The sequence below is a fragment of the Lepisma saccharinum genome, chromosome 24, assembly GCF_977018435.1.
Source record: "Lepisma saccharinum chromosome 24, izLepSacc3.1, whole genome shotgun sequence".
NCBI classification, from domain to species: domain Eukaryota; kingdom Metazoa; phylum Arthropoda; class Insecta; order Zygentoma; family Lepismatidae; genus Lepisma; species Lepisma saccharinum.
In genome coordinates, this window is record NC_139252.1 from 41,516,300 (window position 1) to 41,537,305 (window position 21,006).

Consider the following 21,006-nt stretch of genomic DNA (forward strand, 5'->3'; position numbering starts at 1 on the left):
AGGCTGCAACTGATTATGGAAAACCAAATTCCTAACTTTTTCAGGTACATTTAAGTAACTTTCCAGACGACTCTATATTGATTTAATATACTAATATGATAAATAGGAATTATGTTTTTAACTTTGCATGTTAATCAAATTTGATTTGATTTTTGTTATTTAGCGTAATTTTTTTTGCTACTTTTGTCTAATGGTTTTGAGGGGTGATATGATGAAACTGATGAAGGGACACTCACAAAGAACACCCATGCGATTCGAACCCAGGACCCCTGGTGTCGTAATGTGCTGTGATAACCACTCCACAATGTCATAGTGTGCTTGAGGATAGGTAGAGAGGGGCGAGAGGTATGTATGAGAATTTTCTTAACTAGGGAGATTCACTGATGATAATGCAGACAGGCTGTGAAATATATTTTTTATTTTATCCACCTTTTTCCTCCAAAAATGCATGGACAGAAAATGCAGGTGATCCATTGAAATGTTGTAAGAACACAAAACATTTTTGTAGCCACCGTTAGTGCCTATTCGAAACCTACTCCAATTCACCATGAAAAATGTTGGTCTCAACAGGATTTATTTCTGTGTATCCCTCTATGGGAGATTTCACACTGAAGCAACATGTTAATTGGGTATTTCACCAATTGAATGCATGTGTGCTGACTGTTACATGTTGCTCCCAAGTGACATGTGTTACTTGTTTCTTTGCTGTGAAATCTCCAGATCAGTTTCAATATCATCATCATTGTTCCCAACAAGCAAAAAGTAGTAGAAAAGAATAAAGAAATAAGTATTCTTCTGTACTAAACCTTGCTATATATAACAACACAAAATTCCTTACAATTTTAAATGAATACATACAAGGAAATAACAAGAATAAATATCCTATTTTTCAAAAATATCATCAAAATAGTTACATATGTTATTACAGTTCATTTCATCCCTTCATGCAGTATTTCCCACAAAAATAAAAAATAGTATATTCAGGAATAGGCAGAATCCAATGTTCTAGTGCCCTGGTTTCCCATGGAATGTTTTCTCATTTACTTTTAAAACTATACTTTATCATCTTTCCAGTTTTGATTTCTGAATTGCACCGTCTACAGCACTACGAAAGTTGGCAATGACTCTTCCAGGATTATCTGCACCAATCACTGCTGTTCCTGACACTATCATGTTTGCTCCAGCCTGCAGAGAAATTACCAAAAATTAATTAATATGGCTAGTAAGGTTCAGTTAAAATGATAATGTTGACAATTTACGTATATGGGTTTTCCAATAAGAACTATATGATTTTACAATGAAATAAAATAAAAACTATTTTCGATGCAACCAAACTTTTTATATTATTTTGAAGCATAGTTTATTACATTATGTTTTGAATAACACATCCTTTACTTGTCCACCTCGACTTCGTGCACACGAGTGAATTCGATGAACCAATTTTTGATGGCTTTGTGCAATAACTCTGGCCTAATATCACAAATGAAGCATTCGATATTCAATCTTAATGCATCAAGGGTTCGTGGTCTGTTTGCATAGACTATAGACTTCAAATAACCCAACAAAAAGCAATCTAAAGGAGTTAAATCACAACTTCTTGGAGGGCAACTAACAGTAGCATTTCTTGGAAATTATCCTTACACCAAACTGTTCTTGCAATACGTCGACAGTGGCATTAGCAGTGTGACATGTGGCACCGTCTTGTTGGAACCACATGTCCTCCAAATCAATTTCATGTAAATTTGGCCACAAAACAAATCAGTACAAGTCACTGTAACTGCATCTCCTACCTCGTTTGGGGGGGGGGGGGGAATGGTAAAAAATGGTCTGATAATGCCACCATGCCATAAACCACACCATACAGTGACCTTTTGCGGATGCAAGGGCTTCTCGTGAATCTCTTGTGGATTGATTTCACACCAAAAACAACAATTTGGTTTGTTAACATACCCACTTAACCAGAAATTAGCTTCATCTGAGAAGATAATGTTTTGCCCAAAATTATGATCCGTTTCAAGTTCAATAGAACATCTATTTTCATAAATTTTTTGGATAACAACGTTCTTGAAGCGTGTATTTAGCCATGATGAACTGTCACAGTATACTAAACACAAATGACAACTAGTGACATTTGAAGCATAGTTGCCAGTTCACTTCAAAATCATATCATTCTTATTGGAAAACCCTTTATATGTATTGTGTTATGGAGGAATCACTTATACAAGCTTAACGCATGAAGGATGGATACTCGCCTCCAAATATTCAGAGCTTGAGTCCTGTGAACGTCCCTAGAGATTTCAGCAGGGCTCCCACTAATACCAAGGTTTTCTGCACTTGTTGCTCAAAATGCAGTACCATTGTGCAATAGCATCACTTTTATATTGCTTTTCTACCTCTCTATGATAATAAAAATCTTGAGGAATGTTAGATGAATATGCTTAGGGGACAGGCACACCCATGTTGCTACTTGAAATTCCCTGACCTTACAATTTTACAGCATAATGTTTTAATATGTTAACATATAGTCTTCACCTTGGGGCCATTACTGGTCTCGCCGACAGGGTGTTTGACTGCCATGCAAGACACCTGGGGTGAGTGATCTCAAAGTAGCTCTAGGGTGTACCCAGCCCCTAATAAATGTATACTTGAGGGAAAGATAGCCAGAGCATGATGCTGATCACATCACTTCCACGATGGCCAAAATCATGAATATGTGGAGTGAAGAAAAATATATTTCCACAGAGAATATCTACATTTTTTTGGTCAGCCCCTAATCCTGGTTTAGAAACTATCCTCGTTTTCCATAAGTGCGAGGTTAGTGGGAATCTTGTCAGGAATTTTTAGTGGCAGATGGTGAGTTTTCCATGGTATGCAGTTATGTATAACAATGGTTCTGTGCAAAACCAACAGAACAGGATCAATTGATAATTATTCACAATCATTTAGTACATTTCTTAATCGTTTATACAGTGAAACCTCGATTTTACGTTTTTCAGGGGACCAACTGAAAGAAACTTAAAATGCTGGAAAACTTAATATTGCAGAAAATTTTATAGCATTTTGCTATGTTGGGACCATCAAAACTGGATGTAATAGGCGGGAAAATGTAAAATACAGGAACATAAAATGGAGGTTTCATTGTATTATTGTTGACCCTGACACAAAATATACAGGTTTCTATTTGCAATCCCAGTTTCAGCCTCCAATTCCTAGGTCTTATTGCAATTGGTGTTGGTAACAGACTAACTAACTAATCTAGCCTTCTTAAACCCGAAGGTTCATGGCTGCAGCAACACAGGCCTTCCATCTTTCCCTATCTTGAGCAAGTTCTATATACTCTTTTCCATCCCTACCGATTTCCCTTAGGTCCATCTCAACGTTGTCCCTCCATCTTCGTCTTGGCCTTCCTACAGGTCTCTTACCATCAGGTTTCCCAACAAGAATCCTGTAAACTCCTCTTTCCTCTCCCATTCGTGCCACATGGCCTGCCCACCTAAGTCTTCTTGATTTAATTATTCTAATAATATCTGGACATGAATACAAATTATGTAACCTTCTCCACTCACCTTTCTCCTCATCCCTTGTAGGTCCAAAGATTTTCCTAAGGATCTTATTTTCAAATACTCTCAATTTATGTTCCTCTTTCAATGTAAGGGACCAAGTTTCACATCCATATAATACTACAGGCAAAATTACTGTTTTGTATATTTTAACTTTTAGTTTCTTAGATATTAAACGAGAAGACAAAAGTTTATGAAGAGAGAAGTAACATGCATTTACTTCTTCTAGTTGGTAACAGACTAGAAGGCCCTAATTCAACTCTTATCACATCCAGTTTTTAAAATTATTTTTATAGCTTTCACTCTGGAAAGACAGATTTTGACTATGACATCAGACAAAAAGCAATATATCACAGTGGCATATTGAAAGGGACTCACTTCTGCGCAAGAGTTAATTGTACTTGGTCCTACGCCACCATCAACTTCTATATCCATCTCTGGGTAATTCTGACGCAGTGTCTGCACCTTAGACATCATGTCGTGCATGAACTTTTGCCCACCAAAGCCAGGTTCCACAGTCATGATCAGAATCATGTCAGCTTGATCTACGTAAGGCAACACTATTTCTACAGGGGTTCCTGGTTTCAGAGCAAGTCCAATCTGAAATAACAAAACAAAATTAGCAGTGTATTTAAAAAAAAATGCATCAAAATGTAAAAGCACAATAAAGCAAAACTGTAGATTTAAAATCCTAACACAAGCATGAGAAAAAAATTACTTCTTACTCAAATGTAACTCCAGTGAAAAAACGACCATTCAACAGTATTTTTTCCACAAGTTGCATGGGATTATTGCAGTGGCGGCTGGCCAAGTGCAACAAGTGCAGATGTTTTCACCTAATTTTCAAATTAATATTGACATTTTTCATTTGCTTGTTAAATTAAACTATTTCCCAGCAGAACGCACACGATAATACTCAAATAATACGCCGCTCGGCTCTACGCACGTGAAGAGTTCGTCGTAGCATAAACAAACCAAGAGCAGACGCCGCCAGGTTGCGGAAGACTTTAGCCTGTTGTCATGGCAACGGTGACGTCACCTAGCGTTAGAATTGAACGGGTGTCGCCATCTAGGTGCAGCAGTTCTCTCGTCGACAGAAAACATTGCATCCAGTAGTTGTGGCAAAATCGTTGGGTTCTCGCGAGATCTTGTTCCGCGTGTGTGTTTCGCGTTTCCTATCGTGTGTTGTGTTCATGTGTTGAGCTGTGGTTTGTACAATGAACCCAGTAAATAATTTAGTGTGTAATTTGTTGCAGACACCATTTTCCAGATGGACGGATGAAGATAAAAAATACGTTTTAAATTGTGGGGGCCCACTGACACTTACTATTTGTTTTGCATTGCCTATGAATGTACTTCTTCACCTGTTATTTTAGGCACGAGCCGCTACTGGATTATTGTATACTTTTACATGTGAAAATACATATTTGCTAGCATGTGTAGTGAACTTTACAAACTAGTAAACATTAAACTATACGCTAAAAATAACAAATGCCCTTGATCCATGATCAATGTACATCTTCTTCACCAATTAAAAGGAAAGGATAAATTAGCCAAAAATGGACGTGGACATACATGTGACATTTTTCAACTTTTACACTCATTAACTCAAACATTTGGTTGGAAGGCCACAGATAATGGGTTTTTCCATGTCAGTTCATTGAGGCCACAAAACCCATGTTTTTCGTTTTTTCATAAAAACTGGTATGTTTATTGGTAAAAGGTAACTTGTAATCAAGGGATTCCAGGTTTGATACCCAGTGCAGGCACATAGTGGTTCGGATCCGACTTAAAAGAAAAATGCAAACAGCAGCATAGAAACTATGGAATCTCAACCTTTCCACTCCATATCCATGGCAAATGGGAAAGACTTTCAGATGACATAAGTATTTTACCTTCATTCCAGCTTCTTTTATCTTCCGACAAGTTTGTGAAATACCCTCTGTTGCTTCTACATGGAAAGTATATTGATTCACTCCTGCATCAGCCATTGGTTCCACCCACTGCAAGAAACAATTTTATTAATTAAATTTTCCTGCTCCCTATGTGACAGCATGGTATGGGGAAAGCCTTTTCTTTTCCCCTTTATACCTTTGTGCTAACTTTCTATATGTAATGTTACCTTTGTGCTAACTTTCTGTATGTAATGTTACTGTTAACAGTGGAAGTTAAGCTAAAATGCTTGTTGCCATGCTGGCTTTTGACTGTTTGTAGATGACTGGTTATTTCACCTTATTTTTTTTTAAATTTAACATCACTTTTTACTGATGAGTGACTGAGGACACTCACAAAGAACAGCCATGCTCAAACCAGGATTCAAACCTTGGACCCCTGGTTTTGTAGTGTACTGTACTAACTACTCGGCCATGGAGGTCGGCTCTCTCATTGGTTATCATTGGCCACTTCCATGCACTTACAGGAATATTGGAGGCAACACATACTTTGTTCTCTACCTACCAGAGAAGTGTATTTATTCTGCAAAGGGAATTTGAACACTTAGTTCACACCCACGGTGGACCAAACTGACACAATGGGGTTTGATATCTGAGACGACTATTAGTACAAACTTTGGTCTCTGACGCCTGGAAAATATATTTTCCATTATATGCCTGTTCTTATGGATCCTTACAGCAACGTAATCGGACAGTCTCGGTGTCATGAGAAAACTTCTGCCTTGCACTTGTAATCATACCTTTTCTGTGTACTCTTGGTCACATACAAAAATAGCTCCTATGAAGATGGGAAAGATAGGGTTAGTATTGACCAGATGCATCTCCTGAACGCATGCTGTGCATGTGTCAATTGTGAAGTGAAAGTAAGTAATGTAAGCTTAGTTGAGCGCTCTCGTGTAAAATAAATACTTCTCCTATATGAAGATATTAGAATGTAGAAATGCTCATTAATGTCATCACAGAGCAAACTGCCCTTTTTCCCACAATTGCCACATGCGTTCAGGAGATGCCTGGTATTGACAATGGATAATGACAAAATAATGAAAAATCAAATATAGTTTCCAATGTAAGAAACATGAGATATAAATGGCTGGGGTGTGTAGAAAGAATGTCTGAAGATTTAGTAGTCTATAAAGGGAGGCTAGGATGACTGATGAGAAAAAGATTGTTGGGGATGTCAAGGAGGACCTTCAGAGGATGAGTGTAAGAAGATGGAGAAGGCAGAACAGTGTGCACGAACAATCAGGACAACCAAGGCTTTATATTTACTAAAAATATAAATTATTGTGAATATATCCTAGCACTTATAATTCTGCCATTGCAGGAACCAGTGTACAATCACAGCGTAGAATGGTTATTTGACAAATAACCTGTTTCCCCACTGGCTGCTTTGGGGAGGGGGATTTTTTGACGTCACTTCTTGCCCAAGAACTAGGCCTAATTGGTTGTTTGACTGCAAGTTCCTTTGTAGGGAAATGCAGCAACAGCCATAAAGGCGGTTCTTGTGCTGGATATAAGAGTGGCACAGATGTAATTCTAATTTATTTTCTCTCATCGACAATCAGGACTCTTCAGTCAGTATAATCTGTGAGGCTTGCCTTATATGCTGCCCATGTGTGATTGAGTTATCATCATTGTCATCTTATCACCTCATTTTCACCGTTCTTTTTGTAATTATCCAAAAGTGGTAGAAAAGGTAAGTAAAATAAAATGAACAAACATGGAATTCGAAGAAAATTATACAAATCCAGTACAGAAATATTTTGCAATAAAATAAAGAATTTGTTCCTTGATATACACACTTTCCTATAGTGTAATTTGCTATATTTTTAGTTTTTGAAGTATAGTTGATATAAACATGTTTTGTATAGTTAACGGGCCTCCCAAATGGCATACTGGTCTTGAGGTAAAAAAGGCCCTGTTCTCAATTCCTCCTGGAAGCTTATTGCTCAGCTTTTTCTTTTAAACTGTATGACCAGTTCCAAGCAACATATCTGAACATAAACCAAACAACGTTGTATTCAAAGTAACTTGCTACATTTATGATGCGTCTGCTTGCTGCAAGCAACGCGTATGAAAGGTTATACTAAATTAGGCCCAAGTTCCTTTTGTTTTATTGCGATTTCATCATGTTCCGAATGCAATTTTTACATGGTTCGATTTCGATGTACGCCAGTTAACACAGACTGCGGAGTTTTAACGATTTAAATTTTGTTCAATATATGCTTTCGTGGTTAGGTTTCGTTCCCGGTAAAACGTTGATAGCGTCCCAACGGATTTCTTCATTTTTACACAAGAAACTACTTACCAAAATGAGTTTCTGTAGCATTTAGAATTTCTTGTTGGTATTTTGTTTCATCATCGAGAAAAGCCGATCTTGTCCGTATATGCTAAATTAAACGAAATGAGTGCTAATGGAACCTAACCTCACCTCGTAGGCATGTCTCGCCCCAATGATGGTTCGTGGGGCTAGCATAAGTTGTTGTTTTTTTTTAAGCTACCGTCAGTGGTTTAATAATTACTCTCTATGTCAAAAATTGAACTTTTTTTTGTGAAAAAAGCAAAATAGCACCTTGAAGAATCTTTCGTAATGCAGAATAGGTAAGTACAAATGTTAAAAATGATGAAATAAATGAGTGAGAGGTGTTGGGACGCTATCCAAGTTTTGCCTACAAGGATAAAATTTCAGTAACCGCCAAATGTCTGAAATTCCTTTATTTTCTTCTTTTTCACATTGGTACTTACGCCAGGGCGTATAGAAGAGAAAGTGTGCGCACTTAGGTTTCTTCTCGTAAGACAAGTGAATAGAGCGGTGCCCCATCGAAACACTGGCACCACCTTCACTTGTAACGAGCATCTTCTGCTTGCAGTGCAGCCGCGCTTTATGTAGAGCGTTGTGTTTTGTTGTGCTAGAATAACATTGTGTACTTTTATTAATGACAATGTTGTCACGTTATTCAGTTTAGTGGCGTTAGATTTGTGATTGATCCGTTGTGACTAGTTTGTGTTGTGTTCAACGCTTTATTGGGTTTGAGACAGCAGCAAGCTAAAACGTTTTTCGTACCCGGCTGTAGATATGGATATGACCGCTGTTCTTCAGGTAGTAGACGTTTTTTTAGGCCACCTAAAGACAGTAATGGTTTCTCAAAATGGGAGAGTGCAAAAGATAAAAAACTAAGTCATAATTGCTATGTGTGCGATATTAATTTTTGCACTGACCTTTTAGTGAAAGTGGATTTGTTCATAGTGGATGGCAAAACAGTAGAAATTCCACGACAAACTTGGAAATTAAAACCAGAAGCAGTTCCTCACATATTTCCTAACGTGCCCAAATACCTCTCTAAGGAAGCAAAAATCTCCCATGAAAAGGCAATCCTTGCGGACAGATGATAATGAACTAAGTACTCGTCGCAATGTATCATTAAGCTTATCAGTAGAGGATGATTTGCTTCACACTGCGGATGCTAGCAATACAATAGCATTGCTAAAGAAAAAAACTTAAGAATTAGAACACAGAATAAACTAAAGGTCGCACAGGCTAAAATAAATTTGCTTGAAAAAGGCGTTAAAGATGATAAATTAAAGACAATCCAGTTGACTCTAGTAGAAAGCTTTGGGCATTTTCAGACGCACCACATAGTATATTTAGATGCATAAGGAATAACTTCCATGATAAAGTGCAGGTGTACAATCAACAGCAAATGAATTAGGAGAAACAAGATTTTCTCGACGAAAAATGAGTTGGCAATGCTGCGAACACCGAGGCAATCTTGATAAGATGCTTGAGGAGCGTCGAGCAAACTTTCCTGAAAAGCACAACTCAACTCCAGTATCGAAGGTCATGCTACACGTGGATTGGAAACTTTCGGGAGCATGCTGTCTGTCTACACAATTCTCCCCAAATGCCTGTTTGAAGATGAACCTTCTGCTCGCATTTTATTTTTCAAATGTAGTTCTGACGTTGTAGTCATTTTACAATTATTTGTATTTGTTCTTATTTTGCTTTGCTTTTATGTCACCTTTACAATTAATTTAAACTATGAAGATGGATGATAATGAGATTAAATTGATGAAGAGACACTTAAAAAAGAGATTGCCAGGACTCGAACCCGGAACCTAAAGCGGATAAGGTGGGGAGACCGTCAATAACTCCCGGCTATGAACTGGAGTATAAAATTTGTAATTGCTCAGGAGTATTTTTTGTTCTGTTCATGACTAATACCTGCTTTCGGACACTTAATTTATAAGTGACACACTTCGTTCGATGGGGACAAGCCACGTATTGTTTGAGAGGAGGGACACATCTCGTTCATATACTAGATACAATCATGAACTATACTTGAAATGTGACGTGTTAACAATACTTTCGCAGATTAGTTCGACATAGCAATTGTGATATACAAGTTGCATTTTCTCTAATTATTCATTATGCCTAATAGATAATCTCGCAACAACGCAAAATGTTTTAATTGACTCGAATTTACAATGACTAATATATACTGGACCTACATATTTTAAATGCAAAATCTAGGTGATGAAAATATGCCTCAACACGAAATGAAAATGCAATATTCATTCAATACACTAAAAAGCTAACCAAAGCAGACTTTTAACAACATTACACATTTTGTTGGAGTAAGATTCACATGGAGTAATAGGATTATCATTCACTACAAAGCAATAGCTATAAACATGAGATAAACCTGAAATGAGGGGTTGGAATTCATCATAAGATAAGTGCGGCAGGTAAAACAAAACACATATGTAAGGAAGAGGTGTGTAAGTGTAAGTTTCTATGTGAAAATTGACTGAGTGGTAGCACTAGACGATTTTACGTCAGGGATCCTAGGTTCGAATACCGTTCTGGGCATTGGTGTTGTTTCTGAATGTTCTATTTATTTTATCTTCACTCATCTTCGTCGTCGCGATTGCCCAAAAGTGGAAGAAAAGCGACGCTAAATAAAAGTAAAAAATACATGTGAAAATTAGAAGGTTAATTAAGAGCTGATAGGTAAAATATACTCTATGAGCGATGTTCGATAGAAGTTCTGTTAAGATGTCAAACCTGTAAGAAGCAAATAGCAAAGTTGTGTGAAGGATTGAAGATAAGCTTCGATAACATGGTCACCTGGATTGTCTCGAGCTGAACCAGTAAATGGGCGATGTTTAATCCCCAAGGCCATTCTGCAAAACGAATGTCAAAAGAGGTTCGTGTTTGGATTTGGTCAGCATGAAATTGTTGGGTGATGATAAGTGAATGGTATTTTTTCTGTTTTCGTTATTTTACGTTGCTTTTCTAGTTCTGGATCTTGAATGACGAATAAATTAATGTGATGAACTGACAAACACAAAAAAGTCAAACCCGTGGCTAATTGGTTAGCGCACGCGCTTCGAAGTAAGATGAGGATGTGTCATTGTCTGCATGCCACTTCCATCTATCACATCTTCAACCTTCATCATTGCGATTATCCGAAAGTGGTAGAACAGCGACGTGAAATAACAAAAATATCACCCTCGGTGTCGATTTCAAAGTTTGAAGTATTGCTGTTTCTGCATTCAATAGCGGCTCTAGATTGTGACAGTGATGTGAAATGCTTCTGATTTTATAAGAAATAGTAAAACGAGAAGAGCGATAGATATTCCTCTATTTTCAATATTCTCTAAAACTATTTTCCCCGACTGTGGTGATAATGAATTCTATGTAGTATGAGATATATACTTTAAATTAATTTATACTAATTTATGCATCTGCAACTGATTAAGAGAGCCTCCACGATGGCGCAAGGAAATCGTCGCCGCATTGTAATCAAGGAGTTCTCGGTTCGATGCCCGGTGGAGGCACATAGTGATTCGGATTATAGTTTAAACTGTAGATCTCGTCCCGGTTTGCCTATTTGTGCATAAAACTCAGACTCAGAATGATTAAGGACTTTTCGAAATATTCTGTCTGTATCGGAATGGCAACTTTCTTCAGAACGAAAATGAATTCGTAAAGCAATAATACGCACAGCACCTCTAATTACCCACTGCCATTCAACACACTACTATTCGTAAATTCAGAATTATTATTTTAGGGTTCAAATTCTGGCATCTGAAAGAGGGACACTTGGCCCCAAAAGTTTCAGGTTTGTTAACATTTACTAGTTAAGGATATTTTTGTTAAGCTCCTGGGACCTGAGGAACAAAAATATAGATCTTTTAAAATGATTTCTCAAATTAAATGTAGAAATTATGCAGCACACTAGCCCAGGGACGCTATAGCTTATTCATGGGATGGAAAAATTGTCATTTCCGCCACCCTTCGCCAAGCTGTATATTCGATTGACTTAGATTCGAGTGTTAATATTGGTTATGATTATTGGTGAGGTGATAAGGGGTAACATCATTCATTGAAACCTACGTAACTATGCTATTGGTTATACAGTATAAACAATAATAATGACAATTATCGTGCCTAGCACTCTGATTACTCTACTGGGAAGATAATTTACACCTGTAAGTTTTCCGAAACAAATACACATTTCACTTCGTATGACAAGAATTGGCGATGAAATTTCGTAAGTAGAAATTCAGTAGCATTAGTTTACCTTAACTTTCGCAAGATATGAAAAATCTCATTTTTGAATTGTTGGATCGTAATGTCGTGACCATCTCTGATATTTTACTTGCATATCAACGATATTTTTTTTAAAATAGGGTTAGCAACCCTTAATTGAAGACCAAGTGAATGACTTGCGATGTGGTAGTCGGAAACCTGGCCAGGACGAGCAAGCGTTCATTGGAGCTACGGAGTCAAGATGCCATACACGTCTGAAGCTACTCGTGGCCGTATAATTGGCATGTTCGAATGTGGCCGCACAATTTCCGATATCACAATAGCCATTGGAAGGCATGAAAATGTTGTTCGTCATTGGATAGAGCGTTTTCAACATGAAGGAGAAGAGGGCCTGAAAACAAGAAGGAAAACAGAGCGCCGCAGAGTGACATCGGGAGAGAAAGATGCTGCTATCGTGGAACACATTGCAAATCATCCATTTTCTCCAGCCAGTATTGTTGCCAGACATTTACAACTGCAGTGTTCAAGTGATACAATACGAAGGCGCCTACAAGCTGCGGGGATACGGCACAGAACACCAGCGAAGAAATTGCAACTCACATCGCAACACGTAAATGCTCGTCTTGGGTTCGCTTTACAATATCTACCCATGACAAATGACTTTTGGGAAACAGTAATTTGGACTGACGAGAAAGTGTTTTGTTCGGATGAAGATGGCCAAATTAATTTGTGGCGAGCGGACAGAACTCGTTATGATCCAAGATACGTTCGTAGCAATCGAAGAAGTGGAAGAATTTCAGTGGCATTTTGGGCGTGGATCAGTGCAGCTGGTGCAGGAGATATCGTAGAAATATCCTCGAGGATGGATTCCGAAGAATATATTAAAGTGCTTGAAGAACATATGCTACCGACAGTTCGCGTTATTTATCCTTGGGAGGAAATGCCCATCATCAACTTCGTTCATGATAATTGCAGTTTCCATACGTCCAAAAGAACGAAGCAGTGGCTTGCACATCACCCTGACATTCAGCCTTTCGAATGGCCAGCATAATCACCAGAAATCAATCCAATTGGAAACGTATGGTCCATTATGGTGAGAGAATGGGAACCTGGCTATGAAAGAACAAGAGAACAATTACGTGGTCATGTGTATGACGTATGGAGCACTATACAGAATAGGCCACGTATTTGTCATAGACTTGTTGAAGCTATGCCCAGAAGATTACGTGAGGTAATCGACAACAATGGCTGGTGGACTCATTACTGAACACACGTCAACATTAGTTGAAACACTGAAAATCAAGTTTATTTTTTGTTTGTTGAATGAATGTGTTCTTTCTTTCTTTCTGTTTTCCCTAGAGACAATATATTTATTTTCTTTGAAACATTTTGAACTCTGATTTTTACAAGCCTGCATTAATTTAGCATGTGACACAATGGTCTCAAAATATGGCATTTCAGTTTGGAACAGGCAAACTAAAGTCGAGTTTGCAAAAGCAAATACATTTTTTTCGTCCTTGTAACTCATTGTTTCTTCCAATTATCGAGTGCTTTCTTTGCTTTGCGTTGCTCTAGGTCACTCAGTCGCCATTTTTGTTTGTGAGCATATACTAAGTTTGATTGAAGCTAATCCTCTATCCTTTCATCATACAACTTGACTATGGGCTTCAGGTTTGACATCTTAATAGAATTTCTATCAAATATCAAGTTGAAATATATTTCACTTACTAGCTCCTACTTTCCAAAATTTGGTATGTTTGGTTTTCTGACAATACACGTGATATCGTAAAATTTGAATATGATAGATTTGTATTTTATACCTATGGAGATTACTTACTTACTTTTGTATCTCAGATCTCTTGTAATTACCTACAAATTATGTGAAACAATACATTAAACATCCCCTCCCCCCGACCTGTTTTCAAGGATCGATGCAGCATCCATCTCACAAAAATTTCCATCTCGATCATTGCATACCAAATGAGTGTGGGTCTTTGTGAATCTTCCCTGTAATGCAGATCCATAATTTGCTCCAGAGCATGTGAAGATAACTGAAAGCAATACTTGTGTATATAATTTCAATTTTGAACTATTTATTCATCTATTTACTTCTCTTTATTGTGGGAGGGAGACTGGCAGCCGGGAGATAGGCCAAGGCCCTTCCAGGGCTGTAGAGCCACGTTTTTTTTATTTACTTCTTTCGGTCCCGGGTTCCATACCTGGTGGAAGCACATAGTGTTTCGGATCTCACTTTACTACGTATGTCAAGTCCCGATTAGCTTTTCTATGCAAAACGTGGATTGAAAAAATTACTTAGTCAAAATTTGTGACAGTTAGTTACTGATTGCAAGTTGCATTGTTGCAGAATATGTGGATACTAGACGTGTTGAAAGCAGAGGTGTTCATTTGGAATCAAACTCCCTCACCCTCCGAGATCGCAGTAGCCCTCACCCTCCACCGCCCTCACCCTCACAAGTCTTCCGGAAGGTGAGGGTGAGGTCTGCCCTCACGAGGGTGAACATATCTGGTTAAAGAATCACGACGATGAGGATGAGTCATGATATGATAAAAGCACACAAAAAACAATATACCTATTCGGTAGTATCCCTCGTCAGTCACACATTTCTTAAACTTTCACACATGTCAATTTTTACTCTAATTGTTTCTCGGATATGAACGAGATGTGCCTCCTCAAACGCCCCGTCAAACAAAAAGCGGATTCTCCCCGACGAACACATTTTGGATCTAATACCACTCATAAATTAAGTGTCCAGAAACAGATATTAGGTATGAATATACGATGAAATACTCATTAGCAATTACAAATAATTATAAGCTAACTCGTGGCCGAGAGTTAGAACGATGTGACTAAACTTCCCCGCTCTTGCTTCCGAGTTCGAGGCCTGGTCTCAGCATGGGGTTCTATCTCTGCAGTGTTTCCTTATCAATTTAATGTAATTATCATCCATCCTCATAGTTGCAACAAATTATAAATGTGTCATGGTAAAAACAAAGCAAAATAAGAAAAAAAAATATTGTAACATTACTGCAATGTCAGAACTAAGTTGGCAAAAAAAGTGAACACCAGGTCATTTTCAAACAGGCATTTGGGGAGAACTGTGTAGAGGTAGACAGACAACATGCTCCCGAAAGTTGCCAATCGATATGACCTTCGGTACTGAAGTTGTGCGTTGAGAAAACTTTGCTTGAGGCTCCTCAAGCGTCTTATCACGAATGCCTCGGTGTTCGCAGCATTGCCAACTCATTTTTTGTCGAGAAAATCTTTTTTCTCCTAATTCATTTGCTGTTGATTGTACTATAATGGTGATATTGTTGATTATTCATTTTACAGAAAAATTTATGAACATGATTCATCTACTGAATTTTCCGGTATGAAAGCTTGATACAAAGTGACCTCTGCTCATTTGGATCCTAATTCATTCCAACGAATGAATGTAAGACTCGCACTGTAGCTGTTCAGCAGATCTGTGGCTAATTGAATAAAATTTTATTCGGAGTATTAATGCAGAGTGGTAAGAAGGCAGTGAAACAATGGAAAATTTCACAAGGGACCTAAACTGCCTGGTTGACGCATTAAATTCATTCACTCCTGCAAAGGCACTACATAAAGGATCAGAAGCACACACAACTTTAATAAAATGGAATGCTGTCCTTAAGAGAGAATTTAGAAAGTACTTTAGAAGTGTCCGAATATTTGTGGAAGAACAATTACAAGTACGTTTTGACAGGAAAATTTAATCAAGATCCCCTAGAATGCCATTTTGGTATATTGCGGTCGTTCACTTGTGATGATCATCCCTCCACTGTGGATTTTCTGCACTTACATATGCTGCAATCAATTTACGTACCAGCAAAACGTGCTTTATTTTCTAGCAGAAACTGTGAATACAGGACTGAATCTCCTCTGATGTCTTTTGTCAATCAAATGCGAACTCTGGCAAGAGCAACCAAAAATAAAAATCTTTCGGTGAAGAAGCAAGCTGAAAATAAAATAAGGGAAAAATTTCCATTGTTGAAGATGAAATTCAAATACTGGACTGGGAAAACAACATACCGAACTTAAATGAACAAAGTGTTGGTAAAGAATACTTGGTGTATCATTTGGCAGGATACATAGTGCAGTATATTTCAAAAGTGACTGATTGTAAACTGTGTACAACTTTTCTGCCTGGGGAACCAACTATATGGCGCACGCTTTTAGAAGGAACATGAGTTCGGCCAATATCCAGCCAGTGCTACTACGCTGTTGCCAAACTAACGGCTAGCGCAAGGGAAGGACAGCAAATTCGCGATGTGTCCATTATTTTGATAATGCATGCACAGTATATATGAGTACAGTGAAATAATATAGTGAATATTTCTACACACGATTATAATATCACATCACTGTAGCATATACGAGAAACCCATACCTGAAAGAAGCTTGAAGGTATTTATTGTAGAGGAACTGACAGGTCATCATCACCGCTCTCGTCGTCTTCCTCGGTCTCCGTGTCACTGATTTCACTCATTTCCGAGTCACTCTCCTGGAAGTTAATGATTAGATTTTGCACCCTTGGTGCCTGTACTACTGGTGCTGGTTTTGAGAGTGACATTATTTAAAATAAAAAGGACACACGGAACACACACTATTGCACAAAAGGGCTGTATTTAATCATTTCACAAACTGTTCTTTGTGGCGCACGAGTGAACGATAAGCGAATAATTTTACACCGGCCTTGCTACGAAAACGCTGAACTCAAAGTGACCCAGGCTTTCAATGTTCGAGAACGCCCAGAACAATGAAGGGTCATTGTTTATATCGAGGCAAATTTGACACCCACAGTTTTCTCTAGACACAACTCAGCTGCGTCAACACGTGGCAACGAAAAAACAGGCAGAAGGAAATGAAAGGTGATGTTTCCCTTGTTTCTTCAAGTCTTCAAGGAACGATAACTCCGGCTGTAGGCGACGGAAATTCATGGGACTTGGACAGTCAGGTTCAAAATGTATTTCCCCATTTTCTGATGAACATTAAAAGTGGCGAGTTTTATGAAAACTTCTTGCGTGCAAGAAAAATACACAACACTGCTTTTAACTTCCACGCCGCAGTCTCCTAACTGTACAACATTGTACTCCTGCCACCTTACCTATGCATCGAAAAGTGATTATGATGTGCTGTTACGAGTGGAAGAATTTGTTGCAGAAAAAATATCATGTGCTAATAGTTTATGGGGTGATATGTTTTTTGAGTGTTTGGACAATTTAAATATAATTGCTGTAAAAACTTTGCAATTAGGATGCTGTGAAGATCATGTGCTGCGTACACTACCTAAACTCGTATTTCACTATCTTGAAATGTCGATTTTCTTCCGTACCAAGATAAGAAAGGAATTAAGTGCCTCGAAGACAGCAAAATCATCTCGGAAATTCTCCAAACTATCCAGTTGCTGAGCTCTTCTCCAAATGTAACATGCATTTTTGTTTCTTATGTAGTTAGTTATGTAAGCAACGCGAGCATCTTCCGTGGCATCTCAAATGTCACCACTGCCATCTAGGCGGTGGACCACGGCAACTCAGGGAGTGCGCACACTATTCCTTCTATACACTCTGCTTATGTATTCTGCATTCCTAAAGATACTTGAAGGTGGCATTTCGTTTTTTCATGCAAATAATCTCAATTTTCGACATATCGAGTAATTTATGGCCGTGGTGGCTCAGTCGGTAATGCGTCTGACTACCATACTCAAGGTCCTGGGTTCGATCCCCGGCCGGTTCAAATCCGGGAACTTTTCTAACGGTGGAAGCGGCCCCGGCACCCACCCAGCATCGAATAACATGGGTACCTGGGGGAAACCCTGGGGGGTAAAGGCGGTCAGGGGCGTGATGCTGATCACATCACCCCCACTCACGACCGGATCAAGAAAGTGTGGGGCGTTACCTCCACACCCCTATACGCCTTCATGGCGTGGTGCTAAGCACAGGGGAACACTTTACCTTTTTTATCGAGTAATTCTTGTTTGTTCGTTTTCGCTTGCATTACACGCAAAATGACAGAGAAATCTTGACTAGCGTTGTCCATGATCAGTGGTTATGCAGTGCTGCAACCTTCATCGAAAAATACCTACTTTCGTGTTACTGATTTTGTATTTTTTTCAGGTTCGAAAACCCCATGAACCATGCACGGGTAGCCCCACGAACCATTTACGGATAGCCCCATTAACCATTCATAAATAGCCCCACAAAGCATGCAAGGTTAGGTTAGGTAAACAGTTAAAATTGTCATGTTCTTGGAAAACAATGGTGTAGTTGGAAACACTGACCGGGGGTTACATCATCGAACGCACGCAACATTTGATTCATGTACTGGAAGGACATAGAGGCAACAGCTTTCGGTTAAACTTTACTGGCGTTTATCCACCGGAAGTTGTGGTTTGTATGTGGTAAGTCAGCGAGCGTATGTTTATTTTAGTAAGTTGATGGTAGGTGGCTCTGGTGATGTTCAATTAGCTAGTGCTTGGTGTGTAGTCACAGATTGTGTAGTAGTTTGTTATCAGTTGCCGGTCGAGCGTATTTTACTGGTGGGTCATGTTGGTATGGCCTCGGCTTCTACGCCCGCGGACGTTGAATTTGGTGAAACTGCTGTAAATTTTCACCAGTTTATGTTCCAGCTAATTGTGATTAGTAAGGTAAGTTTGATTTCTTTTTATTTTGGAGTAGGTAATTTGTGGTTGTAATGTAAATTTTTTAGTTTTTGTTTAGTTTTAAATTCGGGTACTCATAGAAATTTAGATTTAGTGATTTTGATTTGGATTGGTTCGGGGGTTTGGGGGCGGAGCCCCCAACAGTAGTATAAATGAAGATTTTTTAATTGCAAGTTTTTATTGGAGTGGTTTATTATTGTGTTTAGTCGTTCCCCTTTGTGTTTACTGGTGTTGTTCCCCTTTGTGTTTACTGGTGTCGTTCCCCCTTGTGTTTACTGGTGTGGTTCCATTTTCATTTTTAAGGCGAATTTCTTCCTTGTGTTTATTGGCGTGTTTCCTCCTCGTGTTTACTGGTGTGGTTCCAATTTGATTTTACTGTGTGTTAAAAGGCGTAAATCGTTTTTGTGTTCGGAAATTGTTAACTTTGTATTTTTAATATGGCAGTTCGTTTTTGATTGGTTATGATGCGAGTTTGGAATGATGACGTGATTTTCAAAATGGCGGCAGGTACTTCCGGTGGAGTTACTACTGTAAATTTTCACCCAGCTTTCGTACATTAGAGAGACAATCTTCAAAAATACATGATTTACCGGCGAAATAAATTAACCGATGGGAAAAAACACTTCCACGACCTTTCAAAAGCGTACGGAAAGACAGTTGAAAAAGTACTTTCTCCTGTAAAATTGAAGAAATACATTTTGTGGATACGAAAATTTGGTAAATATGTGATATAGCCCAGACGGATTTCTTCAAATTAACAGGAGAAACTACTTACTGAAAACAGTTTCTTTCGCGGAAACTGAAAACTTCACCATAGAATGCTGCAGAACAAGAAATAATCACTTTTTATGTAAGGAACTTGCATTTTCTCTAAAGCGACAACATTTTGCCGTTATTTCTATTATGTACCTGCAGATGGCGCGAGCTTCGAAACTCACACAGTCTCGCCAGTGTTTCCAGACATGCCTTTGTTTACGATTTTTTTTCTTTAACTATGCTTACCTAACCTACCCTTGCCGGAAATGGTCCGTGGGGCTATCCGTCAATGGTTTGTGATGACATAATGAACACAAAAGTAGGTTGAAACACTGCATACCCACTCCAAATCGACAAAACACAAGCACGACGTGCGATGATCCATGATGAGTGCACACCATATTGTCTGTTACCCAAGCGGAACAAGGAAGACAAATAATGACTCATAACATGAAAAGTTGACACTCTTTTATGGAAAAAGGCATAACTTCACCTCAAAGAATCTTCCGGGTATTTGTTTACTATCCTTCGGACACATTTATTTATTTTTACAGAAGAAACTACTTACCGTTATAAGTTCCTGTAGCATTGTCGGCGAACCATTGGCATGTGGTTAGATTAGTTCGGTTAGGTTAGGAAACATAGTTAAAATTTGGTGTCGCGTTAGTATCAGGATCTAGAAATTGGAAATAATTGCGAACCATTGGCACGTGGTTAGGTTAGTTCAGTTGGGTTAGGAAACATAGTTAACATTTGGTGTCGTGTAAGTATCAGGATCTAGAAATTGGAAATAATTGCGAAAAGGCCTACCAGAAAGACGTACTGGTAATGTGAAAAATTGCAATTAATTTAATCAAAACAACGTTGATACACCTTCAGGAATGTTCCACGAAGCAGATAACTACGAATGTCAAAAATTGACGAAAAGAAAAAATAGAGGTGTCCAAAGGATAGTAAATTTTTACCATCACATGATTATTTCACCCGTCAAAATTACCTGCTCTGGTTTGGAGACCATCATGTGTGTTTCAAAGAATGCTGCAGGAATTTTCGCTCTTAAACATTTGACTACGGGGTGGCCAAATGTAATATTTGGAACAAAATGACCATCCATTACATCCAGGTGAAGGTAATCTGCTCCATTATCAAGCATTTTTTGAGATTCCTGATACAATTGAGCCAAATCTGCATTCAAAATTGAAGGCCCAATTTTACACATTAATCCTCGATTTTTAGCCATTACGAAACTGCTGTTTCCGTTGCTTATCACTTAATCACACCAGTTAATAAAATATATCGCATAAAATATATGCACGATTTCTGTTCTGTTGCAATGAGGCTGTTTTATAAACATTTGTTCCAGTGCTTCAGATGCACAAGTATTGCTCGGCAAATCGTCCATGACTATTATATTTCTCTCTCTCTCTCTCTCTCTCTCTCTCTCTCTCTCTCTCAGATTCTACATACTTTTAATGAAT

General features: G+C 38.4%; 1 protein-coding gene across 1 annotated transcript; it reads right to left on the reverse strand.

The window, feature by feature from the left end:
• Positions 1-865: 865 nt before the first annotated feature.
• Positions 866-20,894, reverse strand: Rpe (ribulose-phosphate 3-epimerase). Its single transcript, XM_083111009.1, has 4 exons — positions 20,526-20,894; positions 5,456-5,563; positions 3,939-4,160; positions 866-1,185 (listed from the first exon to the last, which is right to left on the reverse strand). The coding sequence occupies exons 1-4, from the start codon at positions 20,766-20,768 to the stop codon at positions 1,063-1,065; spliced, it is 696 nt and encodes a 231-aa protein (XP_082967135.1). The 5' UTR covers positions 20,769-20,894; the 3' UTR covers positions 866-1,062.
• Between the last annotated feature and the right edge of the window lie 112 nt (positions 20,895-21,006).

What these genes read in the sequence shown, in the direction of transcription:
- Rpe (XM_083111009.1), bottom strand. Translation starts at nt 20,768, where the DNA reads ATGGCTAAAAATCGAGGATTAATGTGTAAAATTGGGCCTTCAATTTTG. An exon ending in TGGTCTCCAAACCAGAGCAG is followed by an intron (nt 5,564 to 20,525) that starts GTAATTTTGACG and finishes TGTTTCTTGCAG; the next exon opens with TGGGTGGAACCAATGGCTGA. An exon ending in TAAAAGAAGCTGGAATGAAG is followed by an intron (nt 4,161 to 5,455) that starts GTAAAATACTTA and finishes TTGTTATTTCAG; the next exon opens with ATTGGACTTGCTCTGAAACC.